General features: G+C 50.3%; 1 protein-coding gene across 1 annotated transcript in view; it reads right to left on the reverse strand.

Annotated features, from left to right (window-relative positions):
* Positions 1 to 14,392, reverse strand: part of LOC142591475 (uncharacterized) — a 53,372-nt gene extending 38,980 nt beyond the window's left edge. Inside the window, exons 1-3 of the mRNA XM_075703803.1 lie at positions 14,389 to 14,392; positions 12,902 to 13,489; positions 12,286 to 12,849 (exon numbers count right to left, since the gene is read on the reverse strand). Of these exons, the coding sequence (XP_075559918.1) occupies positions 12,286 to 12,849; positions 12,902 to 13,489; positions 14,389 to 14,392 (1,156 nt within the window). The remainder of the gene's footprint in view (positions 1 to 12,285; positions 12,850 to 12,901; positions 13,490 to 14,388) is intronic.
* Between the last annotated feature and the right edge of the window lie 5,796 nt (positions 14,393 to 20,188).

A 20,188-nucleotide genomic window follows, 5' to 3' on the forward strand; every position in this document is an offset into this window, starting at 1 on the left:
CACCTGTGGTTCTTTAACGTGCACCTAAATCTAAGCACACGGGTGTTTTCGCATTTCGCCCCCATCGAAATGCGGCCGCCGTGGCCGGGATTCGATCCCGCGACCTCGTGCTCAGCAGCCCAACACCATAGCCACTGAGCAACCACGGCGGGTAGCTCAACGAAAGCGACGAACACAGTAAGCGATCGTCGAAAATCTAATCAGCAGGCCAAGCGCGTCGGCTTTTATAAATCAGTCGTTAAATATTCCAGAGTAGTCGCTGGGACCCGCGTGTCTTGCGCTAAGTTATAAACTATTTGCTTCGCGCATAAATGCAATCAAATTACACAAGGTTCGGCCTCTGCCAGCGTATGGCACCATCGTTAACGTTCCAGAAACTTCCAATACCTGCAGGTGTGTCCTGCGCTGTGTGATAACATTTGTTAGGCGGTGAAACATGGTCGCTCGATAAAGAAGTGCACGTGTCAATGCCCCCTCTTAAAAAAGCATTGACCCGACGCTGCAAACAAACGAAACTATAAACAAATACGCCGGCAGCAAAGAATCAAAATAAGGAAGTTTGTCAGTATGCGTAAAAGGGTCTAAGAGGCACCGCGTGGACCACTTCAGATCGTGCGCGGCGCTGCAGTCAATGCGAAATGCTGGCTGGCACGACCTCATAGTCCAGTTCGCGAATACGTCGGATGAACTTGTCGGAAGCTCAACGCAAGCGGCGAACACAGTCGGAGATCGTCGAAAATCTGATCAGTGGGTCAAGCGTGTCGGCTTTTATAAATCAGTCGTTGAATGTTCTAGAGTAATCGCTGGGACCCGCGTGTCTTCTAGCACATCTAGCGTATAGCGACGATGGCGTGACGATAACGGTATCATGAAGTGGGTATGACAACGTAGCGTGATCATCTCGTCATTACAAAAACGATAAGGTGACGACTGTAGATGAAATCGACGTGAAGACGAAGTCATACCAAGAGTCAGATGATGAAGTGAGGACGATGATGAAGGAACAACCATGACTGCATCACTGACACTACGAATATAAAGCACAGCGACGATGGCACGACGACAGTATGATATATCGTGACGACGATGGCATGACGCACAACGAATTATGAAGGTGGAATAACGACGATGAATCGTGATTCCACTAAGAAGTCTAATAATTTAGCCACTAGCTAATCACTAGTGGCTCACGCCATTAGAGAACTTGGTCCATTTGACCGGAGTAAAATGCGTCCTGACGAGAGCATCACGGCAGTTACACGACCAAGCTAGAGTAGCAATGACTCATTGACCACAATAATATCACCATGATGGTTGACAAGGGATTCATGACCACTGTAAGACGACAATGGTGTGACGACGATACGTCAAAACGCTGGCATGATGGCAGCCAGAAGCTGAGATGGCGACGATGGAAGGACTACGACGGAATCGTGAACATGAGCGTAAACAAAACTGGGAAACTACTTGGGTCACTGAGTCGGCGTAAGAGGCTGGATAGATGAATTCATAGACAAGCAGAAAATGCCTGAAGTAGACAAAGAACGCGAATTGCATCACCTATATACCCTGTGCATTTCTTGGTTTCTTTGTTGGTTTCAGTTTCCCACTCTCCCCGCCCCCCCCATATATATATATATATATATATATATATATATATATATATATATATATATATATATATATATATATATATATATATATATATATATATATATATATATAGAGAGAGAGAGAGAGAGAGAGAGAGAGAGAGAGAGAGGGAACCAAGGGGGCCCCAATTTTATTACTCACATTAAAGAAACCAAAAAAACGAACACTCCAAGGACAACACAGGTGATACTACGTGTACTAAATGAATTATAGAAATGATAAATTCATCGAAATGAAAGTGTATGAGAAAGGAACTGCCCATCGGCGGGATACGAACTCGCGCCTTTGCATTCCGCGTGCCATGCTATTTCCCCTTGAACTACAGCGGCGACGTTCTCCAATCAACTTTCAGGGGTATTTATGTTTTACTGCTAGAATGTTAGCCAGCGCCAACACTCACAAACCTTGGCAGCCGATGGGTAACGCCCTTTCTGGCGCTGGCGTCACGAGTACATGATATACTTGAGGGATAGCAACAGGTAAGTAAACCCACACATGCTACCTGAAGGCATCAATGTTGCCGGATTCGAGGCCCTCAATTGCTATGTTCCATTGAGCGTTGATTATTGGGACGATACAATTGACGTATGAATAATAACAGTCAGGCCCCTCGCTTCTCTTTCATCTCGTTCAATATATTATGAGGGTCTCGAATAAGCATTGAAGCAGCAGCTTTGCTGCTTTCTTCACCGTCAATACTAAGTGACATCTAGCGGAGGTGCATTGCGTTCATGCACCGGACGCCCCCAACAAGCTGTCATCCACGCCTCTGAAGACAATACCAACGTCGCCAAGGACCACCGAGGTAACCGCAGGCTGCAAAGGCTAACCCCGAAGCACGGACTATTGCTTATTATGACTAGGAAGATGGTGGCGGAATCAACAACCCCAAAATCAAACCCGGCGTCCGCCATCGCTCAACAATACAGAGAGCCACATACCTTTCGTCGAGCTTCGTTGTGCGGTCCGGAAACCTGGCTGAAGACTATCAAAGAATCTCACCCTTCAACTGGACCTCTGAGGATAAGCTACGCCACATGTACTTCTTCTTGAAGATGCCGCGAGGACATTGCTTTAGGAATGGGGTATACACCCTTACAACGTAAGACCTGTTCCGCAGTAGCTTCCCTAGGACATTCGGGGGCATCGTTCGGAAAGAAAGGACCGAAGCTCTATTGGAAGCCTAAGTGCAGCTACCTAACGGCACCATTGCAATCTTTACGGAAGAAATGAGTCGTCTATTACACCACGCCAATCCGGAAATATCCGAGCAGAAGAAAGTCCACCTACGCATGCGTGATGTAAAGCAAGAACTTTTCGCCGTATTGATACGAAGCCGACCGAAGCCCATCGGGGAATTTCTTTGCCAGGCCACCAGCGTCAAGAAAACACTGGAAATCCAGAACCGACAGTTCGTCCGCCACACGAACTCAAGAAGCTACGTCGGAATTCAATCACTGGGCACCGCGTGACTATCAGAGTGGTCGTGCGGGAAGAGCTTAAGAAGTTGTTCCCTTCATCGAAGCCCCAAGTGGCTTCGAATGCCGACGTGGCAGGCGAGGACATACAACGGTCACTCGGAGTCCCTCAATCGTCGCAGCATCAGCTAGAAGCGATGACGTACGCCGCCGTAGACGGCCACCCTGCTTCCTCTCCGAGGCCGCGCCAAGGCCAAGTAACACCGCAGTTCTGCCGTCCGCCACTGCTGCCGCCTGCATGCTAACTTGTCACCGCGCCGCGCCGGCCAAGAAGACTTACATTTGGCGCGCCCCTGACCCCTGTTCGATGTTACCACTGTGGACAAGCGGACCACGTATACCATCGATGGCCATACTGCGACAGGGGTCTACGAGCGTCCGCCTTCAGAGCGTCACTTCCACAGCTTGGCGAGCGGCCACATGACGTCGCCGACTACATTGCCGGAATGCAGTGGAAACCCCGATGACCTTCGCGTTCGCAATCTCCAGCACGGTACTTGTCGCCACAGCACCGACCATATACTTGTCCAGCCCGAGACCAGACCGTGAGCCACTATCCGAAAAACAAAAAGCACCAACCGATGGAGGTGCGGTTGCTGTACGTCGAAATGAAGAAGATCCGCTGCCACCGACGATGGGGCTTCGAAATCTATTTCGACGACGCAGCAACGACACGCCTTCATCCAGAGAAAGCCTGGAACCCAAGGATACGCCGACAAAAGACGACCTGACCAGCCTCGGGTCAACGCGATGGAGCCGTGATCTGACGCCAAGACCTAACTGCAAAGGAAGACAAAGAATCTCGACGTGCTTCTCGACGGCCACGAAGTCAGTGCGCTTGTAGACACTGGAGCCGACTACTACGTCATCAGGGGATTATTCGCCGCCAAGGTGGAAGTCAGTCCTGCATGGCATCGTCCTCAAATTCGAACAGCTGGACCATACCTCTTCACGCTGACTGAAATCGCACGGGAAGAATTACAGTCATGTACTTCCTCAACCAACACGGCGCAATCATCCACCTGAGGTCGAAGTCGATAACGCCGTCCATAGGCCAAGCGATACCGACAGAGAGGGCTTCCACTGAGCGTGCCTTAAGTACACTTGAGCACCAAGTCAGCATCCCAACTCACTCCACCATCGTCTTTTTGGTCGGCAGCGAAACACCTGCAGATGTAGAAGGCGTCGGCGAGGACGACCAGCTTCTGCTCCTCAACCGTGAAATTTGCGTCGCAAGAGAGATCGCTCGACTGCACGGATTAAAAGCGAAAGTGATGCTGACAAATTTCAGCGACGATTTAAAGCGCATCAACGAGAGCATGACGATGTCATACATCTAGGAAATTTTGGAAACCAGCAATGCGTTCATCCTCTCGGATTCTGCTACGCCTACCCCGACGACAATAGTTCCTGAACCAGACACCGATATAAATCCAAGTCTCTCTCGGACTAAGCAGCAAATTCTCAGAAATCTTCCTCGACGATACTAAGACTGATTTTCGACGGCATCGAGGATTCTACAAACACCACTTGCAAAGCATCGCAAAATATCCGAAGAGTGCGCTCGAACTCCGCAAGAGCCCTTACCAAGTTTAAACGTTGGAATGTGAAGCTATAAGGCAACAAGTCGAAGAAATACTGTGCGACGACCTCATCTAGTTATGGAAAAGCCCGATCAGGCTGTTGAAAGTCGTCAGCTGCTTTCACGCGTTGTGTTGGCTAGCGAAGTGAAAGGACTGGTCAGGACGCCTGGCGTGGTGGAGCCTCAGGCTACTAGAATATATCATTTTAACCTGCAAATCCGGACGAAAGCACTCTGATGACGTCCGCGTGTCTGGCACTCGTGTGGACCCACCACCCCAAGATGACCAAGTCGAGGACGCATGTTTAGATACAAAAGAGCCGGTGAGTTTGCCGAGCAGCAGCGAGCGGACTCTGAGCTCTGAAACCTTGCCGAGTACTTGTGCAAAGCAAATCCGACTTTATCCTGAGGGTATTTATGTGCGGATTGTCATCATGTTTTTTTTAACAACGTCCTGCTAAAGAACAACTATTCGCCAGCCCACGCAAACTACCATCTCGGTCTTCCCGCAGCCCTACGGTTAGATGTCCTGCACGCTTTCCACACTAACACAGCTGGGCACCTCAGGTTTTCCCGAAAGCTCGCAAGAACATAAAACAAGCACTTTTGGCCGTGTATGACTGCCGAGGTCGCTTGTTATGTGAAGTGATGTCGTGACTGCCAGCGACATAAGACACAACCAACAAGGCCGATGAAATTTCTACAGCCGATCGAGCCTCCTTCAAATCATTTTAGCAGATAGGGATGGATTTGTTGGGGCCCTTTCCGACGTCAACATCTGGAAAGAAGTGGATTGTGGTGGCGGCCAACTACCTTACCCTCTAAGCCAAAACAAAAGCTCTGCATAAAGGTAATGCAGCCGAAGTGGCGAAATTCTTCCTTGAGAACGTCCTGCTGCAACATGGTGCTCGAGAAACTCTCATCATTGACAGAGGAACGACCTGCACTGCAGTGTTGACCCAAACCATTTTTCAATTCAACCAGACAAACCACAGGAGAACAACTGCCTACAACCCCTAGATGAACGATCTTATGGGGCGGATGAACAAGACCCTCACCGGCATTCTTCTGATGTACGTGGACGTCCAGCACAAGACGTGGGATGCAGTCCTGCCGTACGTAACTGTCCCTTACAACGCAGGGGTGCAACATACAACACATGTCATGCTGCGCAAGATGGTTTACTGCAGAAACCGCACAGCTCGACGCCATGCTGCTGGGCATCCCTGACAAACGTAATATTGATGTCGCCGCGTGTGACCGCGCCAAAGAAGCCCGGCAGCTTGCCCGCCTGCACATGAAAAACCAGAATGCCGACAGCCCGCACTACAATCCTCGACGACGCGACGTGTAATACAAGCCCGGCGACCGTGCTTCGGTTTGGACTGCGATTCGATGAGGAGGACGTAGCGAGAAGCCGTTACGAGGCTAGTCCGTGCTTTGCAAGATAACCCGACGTATCGGCGCGCTTGACTATGAGCTCATGCTATGCCGCATTTCGCCATCACAGCGGCGCCGAGCATGACCTGAAATCGTCAAAGTGGAGCGTCTTCAGCCTTCCTACGCCCGCTGATGAATTTGGAGACTTACTTCTTTTCTTATTTTCTTGTTTTTTTAAATTAAAAACATGCCCTTAGGCATAATACAAGAAATGTTAAAAATACACGAACAGATTCGACTCGTGCAAACAATCTAGGAGTGAACGATGATGTGGTCCATGAATCCAACTTTCAAGGTCGGGTGGGCGGCCAGGCCGAAGGCGTGTTGCCCGGAGGTGGCGGAGACGGCTTAGATGAAGTCCTGGGCACGTCCATAATACGTGTGTCACTGTCAGATTTTGGATTTCTGCGTTGCAAAATGGGCACGATGAGCTGTAAGGACCATGGTACTGTTGTGGCCAGAGAGCGGTCACAGACGGGGTGAGCACGACCCCGTCACGTAGCCTCTTTAACGTAACCTCCTCTCGGCGGGTTAACCCACCAGGGAGGTCTAACCCACACGGAGGTATGAGAGCTCGTGTGGTACGTCGGAGGTTTTCCTTTTCCCGGATCAGTCGTCCACAGGCGTCTTCAGGAAAATGTGGAAGTGGGTATGTTGTAATCTGTGGGTGGGTTGCCATATCTGCTTCAAGGAGACCCGGCAGGGCTGCTCGAAGCACCCACTTGACGCGTATGAGGATATTCGTAGCGGCAGCAAGATGGTAAATGCTGTCTGAGAATAGAGTGGACCGAGATACCTTATGTATGTCGTGGATGGCTTGAGTAGGGTCTGTGCGAATGATGAATTGAGAGTATCGAGCATCTTGAACAGTAGGTAGCAACGCAGCCGAGCCGTCTCGTATGGCAGCAAGCTCGGCAAGGTAGGCCGGTGGTGCAGGATCGGCAACACACGAGCACGTCTGGCCTGCCTCTGGTATCAATGGACACACGAGAGCTGTGCGAATCATGGTGCCATTAACACTGGCATCGGTGTATGCGAAAAGAGTGGCATCGTCTTGATTGTCATCGGCGCGATGAAGGTGGGAAACATGGGCATTCGCCTGACGAGGAACTGAGCTATACAGACGACCAAGAGGCTTATTGTCACTTAATTGTACCCTTTTCCACGCAGCTACATCGGGTCTCGTAGATGCTGAATTGTTTATTTGGTGTCCCATGTACTGGGCCAGTGAAGCAGCCGAGCAGAAATACGATGGCTTTAGGGCGCACACGCATCGACGTTGGTGTACGAGCTCGTCAATAGTGTTGAGTTGGGACTCGGCCTGTAGGGTTGGCAATGGAGTGAGACGTGGTAGTCCCGTTATGGCCCGCATGGCTTCGTTATTAAAGGCATCAAGGCGAGCCCATTGTGCCTGCGTGAGATGGTGAAACGGGGCTCTGTAGAGGAGTCGTGGTTGCAATACAAAACGGACAAGAAGGCGAGCCATGTTGGTGCTCGCTCTGCCAGATTTCTTCGTAATCCGACGTATCAACTGTACCGTTTCTGCGGCATGTTCGTTTGCATTCTTGACCCATGGTCCCGCAGATCCGGAGGAATCCATTTCAAGGCCGAGTACACGAAGAGTTGAAGCCTCGTGTAATAGTTGCTGATCCAGAGTTAACTGAAGAGGCCGGAGTGCCAGAGGACGGCGCCCATTCTTGTTCGCTACTGACATGTACATCACCTTGTCCTTGGAAATATCAAGCCCTATCTGAGCACACCAGTTGTGCGTCATGTTTAGGGCCTCTTGGAGCAGTTGTTCTTGGTGGCAGATTTCAGGATCAACTGGCCAGACAGTGACGTCATCTGCGTACATTATGTACTGTGCGTTATGTATCGTGGCTAGCTTCCAAGCTAGTGGAAGGATAGCGTTATTGGAGAGGACTGGTGCGAACACAGATCCTTGTCGGACACCCCGATGTGCAACGAGCTGACCTGCTGCTTGGCCAGCCAGGCGAATGGAGAAGGTGCGAGCGCACAGGAAGGCTTCGACGAGTGTGCAGACACGGCTAGGGAACTGAAGCCAATCGAGAATTCCGACAATTGCTTCGTGACTCACATGGTCGTACGTTTTACGAATATCCATTGCCAGAATCGTGCGAATTATTTGGGAGCGGCCTCCGATGAGCACCATAGAAGATAGGTACGCAAGGCCATCCTCTGCTCCTAGATGAGCACGGAACCCGATTTGCCCAGGATGATACCATGAGTACCGCTCGAGCCACCATGTAATGCGTGTCGCGAGCATACGCTCCATCAGCTTGCCTAACGTTGAGGTTAGTGCTATTGGGCGCATATGGGTGCTATTATCTTGGGGCTTTCCGGGTCTGGGAATAGGCACCATTTCTGCATGCCACCAAGAATCGCGAATGACTCCTGTAGCGCAAGCTTCGCTAAAGGCCCCCAACAGCACTTCGAGAACCTTGCCTTCCGTGTTTTTATAAAGTTCTACGGTAGGCCATCAGGTCCGGGTGCCTTGCATGGCTTCGACAGGTCTATTGTCGCTAAAAATTCCGCCATAGTGAAGACAGCTTGTATACCCTCGATGTCGCAGAACGTAGGCGGCGTGCGTGCGTCCGCGGGAAGGCAGTTTTGAACAACGAAGGGAGGCGGTGCTGTGTCCAAAGCAGAAAAAAGGTGTAGGCGACAGTTTCTGCGAATATTGCTGATGTCTGGCTCGATGCTAACAGGGCGCAGGCTGCGGGCTCTGGAGGGCGCCGACCATGTTACATTACTCGGAAGGTGCACCACATGGAGGCATTGGACGACGGAGGTCCGAGAGAAGAGCACCAGTCTATCCAGCGGCCACGTTATAAGCGGTGTTCGTGGCGCCGAGCTTCTGCAGTAAAGCGTTGGGCCTCTAAGCGAAGGGTATTTGATGCAGGGTCACGTTCTGATGCAAGTTCTGCTTGGCGGCGCGACGTCCAGGGACGCAGAAGTTGCAAATCAGGAGCGGTTCGCGATTCGCTCATTGAGGCAACCCACGACGTACGTGTCGCCTCAATTAATGCCGCCTTAAGACAATGGGACGGGTCCAGTATGAAGTTGGATACATTGCTTTCTGATACCGCCCTGTATCGATCCCAGTCCACCACTCGACATAGTCGGTGGAGGTGGCCTGTTCCGCCGGAAGATAAGCCAAGGTGCATAGGATGATGGTCGCTACCCCAGCAGTCGGGTTCACATGACCACGAGACGGTCGTCCTTCCTAGCCACCAAGATAAGTCCGGTGAGAGTGGCGGCGCGCGAGGGTGGTCACGCCGACGAGTAGGCACTGACACATTATAAAGCAGGGTGAATTGGGCATCCATAAATGTGTCCAGCACACATGTACCACGCGCACTGGAAATGGCGTATCCCCGTGTGATGTGGGGCGCGTTAAAATCTCCCGCGACCATAACGGGGCAACCAGGATGCTTCTGTCGTCGGTGCGCCCGCCAGCCGAGACACAACCGAGCCGCAGGACCGCTGTAGGGGCGAGCATAGTACGAAACGATGATATCGTCCGTGCATTGGAGACGAACCAATACGGCCACGACTTCTTGCCATAGAGTACACCACTGCGAAAGATCAACTCGAGTCTGGTGAAGAGTGCATCTTAGATACGGTGCAGCCTCTCCTGGATGGGCATCGGGCGTAGCACTCCTAAGATCCAACATTGAAGGCTATGAGTATGCCAGAAATCCTGGCATGGGTGGCAGGCTGTTGGATTCTTGAAGCAGTAGAGCCCAAACACGCAGCTTCCCATATCTGAGACGCTGACGCAGCTCTCCAACCTTCCCCGTTAGCCGCGACAGTTCCACTGTAAGATGCCTTCTGACACACTTGAAGACGTAGCAGCCATCATAGATTAAGATTGGCCAGTAGAACCGAGGTGAGATGCTGGAGCTGTTGCGCAACGAAGCGCAAGAGTTCTTGGGGTGAAAGTGGTTTCGACACAAATGCCGGGTTAGCCATATGAGGACTAGACGTCGACGGCGAATGCGACGGCCGCGCTCCGTCATGAGGATGCCGGAGCATTGTACGGCGTTGCTTGAGATGTTGGATTTCCTTTTCAAGGCTGGCCAGGCGAGCGTGGATCTCGAACTCTTCGTCTGCCAAAGAAAGCGGCGTTTCATCTATAGAATGTGACGCCCGTTGCGGCCGTGAAGTGGACGACCTAACAGCTGCGCTGTAGGTACGAGTGGCAGCACCACTTGTCGCTGTACTTGCTATTGACACCTGGCTAGCATCCTCTTCCAGCGAGGCCAGAACGGCGTAACGGTTGTACACAGGGACTTGTTTCATTGATGGATCTCGAGGGGTCCTTGCTGGCTGTCGAGAATGGCGTTGTCGAGCCTTCTTAGTGGCCTTCAACTTCACAGGACACGTCGTGGAAGTGATGTCATGATCGTTTATTTGGCATAGGCAGCATCTAAACGATGCGGACGTTTCAGGCTCCATGGTGTCGTCCTTGGGTGGGTAGGGGCCGGATGATTTCATGTGCCCCTGTCTAAAGCAAGAGTAGCAGTACACAACGGAAGGCTTGAATGGACGCGGGCTCAGTACGCAACCGTAATAGAGGATACGTTCAGGTGGGGAATTAGGACCTGAAAGCGTGATTAGGCGCGTACGATCGCTGCCTAGGTAGCGAGCAGCCACGACCTTGTGTGTGGGACACGATAGTTCCTGTAGCAGCCTCTCGGGTTCTTGGTCAAGGTCAACGCCATTAACCACGTAGCGTCATAAATCGGTACCACTGGCGAAGTACGCCTGGACTGGAAGGACACATTCTTCCGAGACTACTTGTATTTGTTGCAGTTCTTCGAGTTTATAATGTAGTGCCATAACAGACACCCATACTGAGACCGTATTAGTGGGTTTGTGTAGAGCAAAACCTTGAAATCGGGAAGTCTCGAGGCAGCGATCCAGGGCCGCTTGAATGATACGGTTGCGCAGAGTGGACCTGTCATCTCCAGCACGAGGCTTGATAACCACGTTGTACCACGATGTCGTTGGCGACTCCGGAGACGTGCGTGTCGGTCGTGCGGGCAGGCCTTGTGATGAGCGAGGTCTTTTCGGGGCTGCTGGAGCTACATTTTCATTCGATTGAAGGCCAGTAGCTTCCTTCGTTTTCTTGGCCGAGGTGTGCGCCACGACTGCAGGGTTGTTCTGCTCCATGTTAGTGGTATCCATGCTCAGGGTACCGCCTACGCACGTTGCACTTGTCCCCACGAAGAAGACACTGCTGACTTGGATAGCAGTTGCATCAGTAATGTTCCGATCTTTCGCCGCAGCGGACAGCAGCTTGGATGCTCCGCGCCGACGCGGCGAGTGCCGTGGAGGCACTCGCACTCGCAAAGCCGCGCAAGAACTCGAGTTGGACGACGCAGCAGGAGGGTGTAGATGACGACGGACCTTGTAGATAGGCGCCAGTAGTAATTACGAACCGCCAAAGTGGTCTATAAACAACAGAGTCCCAGTAGCGAAAAAAAAACCAGCAAACGGGGCGAAAATACGGAGCTACGGAAAAACACGTCCGAGTGGAACGAGCGCTCTCGTGTTTTTTTTTTATTACGTGCAGTTTTGTTTGGGCTTTCGTGTTTGTATTAATTTTTAAGAGGGGGGTATTGACACGTGTACTTGTTTGTCGGGCGAGATCATTCACCATCTAACAAATGTTATCGCTCAGCGCTTGGACGCGCCTGCAGGTATAAGAAGTTTCTCGAATGACATAGATGGTTCTGTCCATTGCCTTTTGCCACCGAACCTTATGTAACCTGAGTGCATGTCTGCGTGACGCTAACTGCGGGGTAATTTGTGAAAGACACGCGGGCAGCAGCGATTACTCTTCACTTCGATGACTCATGTAAAAAATCCGACGCGCTTGACCAGCCTGACCAGCTGACCAGCTAGCTCATCAGCTATCGTTTTTCTTTGAGTGTAGCCTGTTTTTGAGGGCACAGGATCGCCTAATACAATGCAAGTTTCGTCATGCATAGTTTTGCGGCTTTCATCACTGTCGCTACTACGTGGCCATATATATCTACCTATATATATATATATATATATATATATATATATAGCACGAACAGACGGCACTATGGTACGTACGCGGCAACGTTGTAGTTGTTGGCGTTGGCGTCGGTGGCGGCAGCGGTGGAGTTGTGGTAATTGTCGGTTTCCTGGTTTGTGGCGTTGGTGCTGTTGTGGTGGCCGTTTGCGTCGATGGTGGTGATGGTGGCGGTCGGGTAACCTTCGCTTTCGTGGTTTGTGGCGTTGGTGCTTTTCGGGTGGCCTTCGGTGTCGATGCTTTCTGTGGTGGCGGTGGGGCAATCTTCGGTTTCGTGGCTTGCGACATTGGTGCTCCTTGGGTGACTTTTGGTGTCGATGGTGGTGGTGGGGCAATCTTCGGTTTTGTGGTCTGCGGCGTTGGCGCTGCTCGTGTGGCCTTTGGCGTCGATGGTTTCAGTGGCGGCGGTGGGGCAACCTTCAGTTTCGTGGTTTGCGGCGTTGGTGTGCCTCGGGTGGCCTTCGGCGTCGATGGTTTCAGTGGCCGTGGGGTAGTCTTAGGTTTCGTGGTTTGCGGCGTAGGCGCTCGTCGGGTGGCCTTTGGCGTCAATGGTTGCAGTGGTGGCGGTGGGGCAATCTTTGTTTTCGTGGTTTGCGGCGTAGGCGCTCGTCGGGTGGCCTTTGGCGTCGATGGTTTCAGTGGTGGCTGTGGGGTAACCTTCGGTTTCGTGGTTTGCGGCGTAGGCGCTCGTCGGGTGGCCTTTGGCGTCGATGGTTTCAGTGGTGGTGGGGTAGTCTTCGGTTTCGTGGTTTGCGGCGTAGGCGCTCGTCGGGTGGCCTTTGGCGTCGATGGTTTCAGTGGTGTCGGTGGGGCAATCTTCGGTTTCGTTGTCTGCGGCGTAGGCGCTCGTCGGGTGGCCTTTGGCGTCGATGGTTTCAGTGGTGTCGGTGGGGCAATCTTCGGTTTCGTGGTCTGCGGCGTAGGCGCTCGTGGGGTGGCCTTTGGCGTCGATGGTTTCAGTGGTGTCGGTGGGGCAATCTTCGGTTTCGTGGTCTGCGGCGTAGGCGCTCGTCGGGTGGCCTTTGGCTTCGATGGTTTCAGTGGTGGTGGTCGTGTAACCATTGGTGTGGCAGGTAGTTGCGGCTGGGGAACTGGTGTGGTCTTCGGCGTTCGTAGACTTGGGGACGGGTGCACACCCGGTATGCGTAGGGCCGGAGGTACGGTCGGCGACCGACGATGGTTGGTCTCTGAATCTCGCCGGCCGGCAGGCGGCTGTCTTGGGGCAGATCTCACAGCAGTTGGTCTCTGCAGAGGAGGCCGATTTTTAGAAGAAATTGTAAATCATCATCATGAGAACGAAAGGTAGGTTTATAATCAGTTTACTTATGGCACCGAAGGACGAAGTACTCTCCCGTACGCATCGTACTTTGGTCATGCACCAGCTCACATCGTATCTTTACTGCCTGTAAATAATCTAATTCAACCACGGCATCCAGATCACGTACGTCCGCGGCTTCGCTTGTCTACTGTTGCAACACAATATGTCATTCTAACCTACCACCTAATACTTGTCCTCTTTACATGCCCTTTGTTAATCTAGCTTTTCCTTAATATAAGTCCCGCGTGTCTCCCTAATATACACCGCTGTTTGCCTATCCCTTAACGATGAAAAATTATTGTCATTCAATTTTTGACATAGATTGTGACTTAGTACGACTCGCAGAAAATATGGAAACGTTTATAATACGGATATATACATAGCAATAATATGCAGCGTTCTGTCTCAGGCTTAAATATGAATGCTCGGAAAGTTACGGAAACAATGGAGGAATTTCATATCTACATTGACCGCCTACTATCAACAACACTACGACAATGTTGCGGAAATCATAGATAATGAAGTAAAAAATTTTACATGCTATGTGAACACTTCCACACTTAGCAAATATCTTATTAGATCACATACGGTGAATAACCCTCAATGCGCCGTGTTTGAAACCGACATAACTTCTCTTCAATTGGGTTATAAACACCATTTCTGAGATAGGAAAGCGAAATTTTAATGAATATATAATTTGCAGTCCTGAGACTTTCTGATGGTTGTGAGGCTTTCTCTTCATTCAATCACAGTATTTCCTTGCTATTTATATATGTATTCTACAGTGCGAAGAATTGAATCAATGCTCAGTCTTAGCAAGTTTTACCCATTTCCGATATTTGTGTGTGTCTATAGTAGACGAGTTATTTAATTTTACCTGTCATATTTCTCATTACATATCTCGAACAGAAAACATGCGGCCCTTGTGGGCGGCTAATCTGATTACACGTCCTCCTAGCGAGACGTAGGCGTGGGATTCGTGGCGAACCTTATAGTTTAGCATAGCACAACTTCAGCTGTGTACTTCTACTCTGCATTTAAAGCGAAATACCTATTGAGCCGTCTTTTTTTCTTCTTTCACCAAATGGAGCAGTGCACAATGACACCAACCAGGTATTTGAGTTCTTATTGATGTGTTCAAAAGCTGTCGGGATTTAGGTGTACGGCTTTATGAACAAACTCACCGGCACTCGTGTAATGCTCTTGGTCGCTCCACCGCTGCTCGACCCTCCCGAACCTACAACACGGCTGTAAGTTCCTGTCTCATCAGTATGGTCTCCGTCGTCATCTAGCTCGCTGTCGCCTGCATAAAAGGAAAAGTATGAACATCCAGTACAAATTGAGTCACTCAATCGTGATTCACGAATGCACTCAGATATTCGCATTCACAAAGCCTTCTATTGAAATTATGCATAGATTTGCCTTACTGTATGGAGTTTAAGGGGCATGCACTGGTGAGGACCAAATATTGTTTACATGGCAGTGAGGTAAGGTGCCCGTCAGCGACATCTAAAGGATGTCGCCTGTTGTTCACTTGGCACCAGGTCTGTCCCCTTGATAGGATCTTACCATTTCAATAATTTACAAACTAACTTACGCATCTTCACCATGAGGTTTGTCTAGCCTGTCTCTGAATTTAACACTTTCTAAAGCAAAAATTGCGGCAGAACACATATGACGATGAACGTCGACGGTAACGCGTTAGATTTAAAATAATAGAGCAGCGCAACGTACAGCACTGTTAAAAACGCCTATGTATGAGGCGTTTACTGCGGCGGGACTCGTATTTCGCATTGCCCTACGAAAAATCGGTGCAAATGGCGACTGCGACGCCTGTGCACGGCCTCTGACATTCGTGGCCCGCTGGTGGGCGGAAAAAACTAAGCAGTGCATCTTTGGATACCCGGTCTCCGGTCTCACGCTTCTTTATGAGTATGTTGCGGCATCTAGTAGCGCTACCGAGAAGTCCACGCGTACCCTCCAAGACCAGAAGCGTGGCGCACCGATTCCTGAGAACCCTGAGAATCGTTCCCTCACTTGTCACACACTGAGAAAAAGAGAGAGAGAGAGAGAGAAACGCAGAACACTTTATTGAAAACCCTTGCTGGGGACAAGGGAGGTGGGTGACCGGAAAACTAGCCCCATCCGAGTCACCCTTTATCTGGCCGCGACCAGACCTTAAGTCTTGGCGGCGCCGCGGCCAGCTGGACTAGTAATCTATGCAGTGGTGCTCCTATTTGACTGTTCCCGCTGCCCACACTGCACTTTCAAGCGGCGCAACGTCTGCACAAGCTGCGGGTGAAATTGCACTGAGGACGGGAGAAATATTAGAAATGAAAGACAAGGTATTTTAGGGAACTTCAGAGTGATGTAGTGCATCAAGAAATCCGGGTATCTCGTAATCACTTGCAGATCCCGTATGAACATGAAGTTCTTAATAAATGATGCCTCGTCGGCGTTGCAAGACGGAGAAAGAATCAGTTAAAATGAATATGATAAGAAAACTACTATCTTTGGCTTAAATAAGGTCGAATGTGAGTATGTATTCACGTCGCCCTTTACTGGACCACCGTCAAATGCTATTTAACTCAACTGCCGCACCCTCCGCGAGATTATGCCGAATAGCTGAGTTCTCATCTGAGGCTGGAGCTGGTTGCCTGCAGAAACAACATACTGGAGCAAATATGCGCAGCTCAATGAGGCAGCTGTATGCTATAACAAAAATCTGGAGGTGACTCAGCACATCCTATTGGAGTGCAAAGGGATCCAGTCAGTGACACCCGTAGGTGACGTACACCTCCCAGAAGCACTTGGATTTTATTTGTACGGAATAACTAACCATTCAGCAGTCAGGACAAGCTTCGGGTTAAGGATTCAGGTTATTGGTGGGAAAGAAAAGTAGGGAGGAGATTGATACAGCCGAATCCGCTGCAAGCATAGGTACCGGTAAAAGACAGATGAAGAAGTTTTGCAAAGTAGAATAAAATATTAAAGATATGTACTCAAAAATGCTACAATGGAAAGCATGTAGAGCATGTATGAGTAACTCAAACATGTAGGTGACTATTTGTCATCGCCCCGTTTCAAGAGCATGTCAATAAATCATCATCGTCATCATCGGCCGGGTGTGCAATGCGTGCGCGCCACCCCACATGGTGGAAAAAAAGTTCAAGCGCATTGACGCCTACTCAGCTGGGGCTGAGGAGAGCTTAGTGGGAGAAGCTCGTCTGGGCATGCGCGTGGGCCGCCGTACATGAGCGCGCGGGCCTTGACGCATCTCTATCGGCAGCGCGGTAACTCACAGTGTGTGAGAGGTTCATAGCAGCATCATGCTGCCGTGTTGCAGGAAACGCAAGCACACCGAGGCGGCGGGTGCTAGATGGGCCGTTGAGAGCGCCGACGTGCGTGAAGCTAGTCTCGTCGAGCCACGCGCCAACGACGCCAAGAAGGCGGCGGAAGCTCGCAACACCCGTCTCGTGCAAACTCGTAATTCGTACGTCAACGCCAGGAACGTCATGTCGTCATGCACCGTTTGCAGGCCCTCCACGGAGGCGAATGGAGTCGCCGAACGCGTACGCGTAGCTGCAGACAGATCTGAAGAGAGTCTACGGCGTTGTAGTCAGCTAGGTTGCGTATTCTCATTGCGCGTGCATTATGATACAAGGATATACGAATAAAATAAAACATAACTAAATGGAGGGACAGAATACGCACACACACACACACACACACACACACACATATATATATATATATATATATATATATAGTACTGTAGAATAAGGAGCAGTGCGGCTGTGGCTAAGAGAGAGAGAACGACGACAAGAGATAACAACCTTGTTTCGGTGCTCGATCGGCTGTACTACCTCTCGCTGCTATATCGTTCTAGTCGCGAACGTTTACTGCCCAAAGTGCTTCGCGACATTTGGTGGAAGGTGCAGGACCTTTTGCAAACGTGCAACTCCGTAGCCGGACGATCCCTGCCACAAATATCCATGCCTGAGGAAACTAGTCATATCGATTCACCACAGGCATCGCCTCCGGTCGTCTGTCCTGGTGCGCCACGCCAACGAAATCCTTCCTTATTCAATGAAAATGACGATCATGACGTAGAGGACTGGCTGTCACCGTACAACCGAGTGAGTACCCCCAACAAATGGACTGAAGGTGACAAGCTTGGTTACGTACCATTCTACCTTTCCGGGGTCACCCATCTTTGGTTTCGAATCCATGAGGCTGACTTTTACACCTGGACAGCATTCCGAACGACACTTCAGGAAGTCTTCGGTCACCCTGATGTGCGCAAACTTTGGGCTGAACAGCTTCGCTGTCGTGCCTGACAAAAGGGCGAAACCTTCACGAGCTACATTCAAGATGTAGTTGACATTTGCCGGCGTATGAACCCAGATATGACCGAAGATCACAACGTCTAAAACATCTTGAACGGCACAGAAGATGACGCCTTCCAAATGCTCTTGGCAAATAATCGTCAGACGGTCAACGTCCTCATAATGCTTTCTCTCACTCCGTACGTCGTGCTTTCAGGTCTGAGTGATGGTGTCAGTGCCACTCCTTGCAGTTCAGCAATCTTCGGCCAAATCAAGCAATTTGTACGACAAGAAGTGGCACGCCAACTCTCTTCTGACAGTCAGTCCCGCGTCAGAGTCGCCCTCGTTACTCGATCTCCGTCAGGTGATACAAGAACGCCGTACCACTTGCTCATCAACCGCCTCCTACTTCTGTTCCACTTACGTACGCTGCCGTTGTCGCGAATCCAAGGCCTCCGTCTGCAGCTATTCAATCCAGACTTAACAGCGCCTTTCCCTCACCTTCGCAAGCGGCCGCAACATATGCACCCACAAGCAGCTACTGTCCGCCACAACAGCCCGTGCGCCCAACTCGCCACTATTTGTATCACCCTCCACCCGCTGCTCTCAATCCATGGCGCACCCATTTCAACCGGCCTATCTGTTCTTCGTGCGGCCTACCTGTGCATGTAGCACGGCTTTGCCGCTGGTGCGGATGGTATCCTTCGAATTCTCCTAAGGCGGAAAGCAAAGGTTTCGACTCTGCGTCCCGTTCCGCTACTGCCGCTCAGCCCTTCGAAGCCTCGTCTCCTGCTTGCCGAACCTTCAATACCCGTCGGTCTCCCCCCCCCCCCCCCCCCCCCTCAGTCGGCGTTCTCTGTCGCCGCTTATCCGCTGCGAGAGGAAAATCCGAGAGGAAAACTAGGGACCACAGTTCCGGAGGCAGGAACTGCCATCAACGAACTCTTCAAGACCTCATTTATTTCCTGCGAACCTCGTTGAAGCTTATGCAACAGACATCGCCGTTCAGCAGAGGGAGCCCCGCTAATATATCAGAACGAAACGCCACGTAACGACAAGCGCGAGGAAGTTGGAAACGGAAAACCTCGGCCAGTCGGGGCAGCTACGGATACGGCACGCTTTACCTGGCGAACGTTTGCCCAGTCAGGATTTGTTGTGGCAAGCCATCATTCAAATTTTACTCCACACTTCCTTACGAGGCATTGCCGTCTGACAAGCAGCGGGTCGCGCTCGGTATCAATACTGCCCAGATCAACATTTTGAATTTGTTGGCTGAATCTAATTACGTGCGATATTAAAGATTCCTAAAAAATGGTTGTGCGGTAAAGTATGACTGCCTCCGAAATTTCCACTTATACAACAACGTCCCAGGCACTAATAATAAAGTCAATCAATATTTGCTAATTATTCTCGTGAAGCTCAAGTAGTTTACGGAAAAGTATGTCCACCTAACCTAGAAACTCGTACGAATAAAACATCATGTTTCCGGAACTCATTACATTTTTATAAAAAATCCTGTATTGCCCAATAAACGCATATTTTATGCTTGAGTAGCATTTAGACATTTACATTGGCTTAGCTAGACTTCTTTTTTCTCTAAAGCCTACTTCTCTTTATTTTAGACATACCTATGCATGCAGAGGCCGGACAGGCCGCCATTGGAATCTGAACCTGGCAACGTTTAACGTTAGAACGCTATCTAGTGAGGCGGGTCTAGCAGGTTTATTGGAGGAATTAGAGAGTAGTAAATGGGATATAATAGGGCTCAGTGAGGTTAGGAGGACAAAAGAAGCATATACAGTGCTAAAAAGCGGGCATGTACTGTGTTACCGGGGCTTAGCGGAGAGACGAGAACTAGGAGTCGGATTCCTGATTAATAAGGAAATAGCTGGTAACATACAGGAATTCTATAGCATTAACGAGAGGGTGGCAGGTCTTGTTGTGAAACTTAATAAGAGGTAGAAATTGAAGGTGGTACAAGTCTATGCCCCTACATGCAGTCATGATGACCAGGAAGTCGAAAGCTTTTATGAAGACGTGGAATCGGCGATGGGTAAAGTCAAAACAAAATACACTATACTGATGGGCGACTTCAATGCCAGGGTAGGCAAGAAGCAGGCTGGAGACAAGTCAGTGGGGGAATATGTCATAGGCTCTAGGAATAGCACAGGAGAATTATTAGTAGAGTTTGCAGAACAGAATAATATGCGGATAATGAACACCTTTTTCCGCAAGCGGGTTAGTCGAAAGTGGACGTGGAGAAGCCCCAATGGTGAGACTAGAAATGAAATCGACTTC

The sequence above is a fragment of the Dermacentor variabilis genome, chromosome 8 (genome assembly GCF_050947875.1).
Source record: "Dermacentor variabilis isolate Ectoservices chromosome 8, ASM5094787v1, whole genome shotgun sequence".
NCBI classification, from domain to species: Eukaryota; Metazoa; Arthropoda; class Arachnida; order Ixodida; family Ixodidae; genus Dermacentor; species Dermacentor variabilis.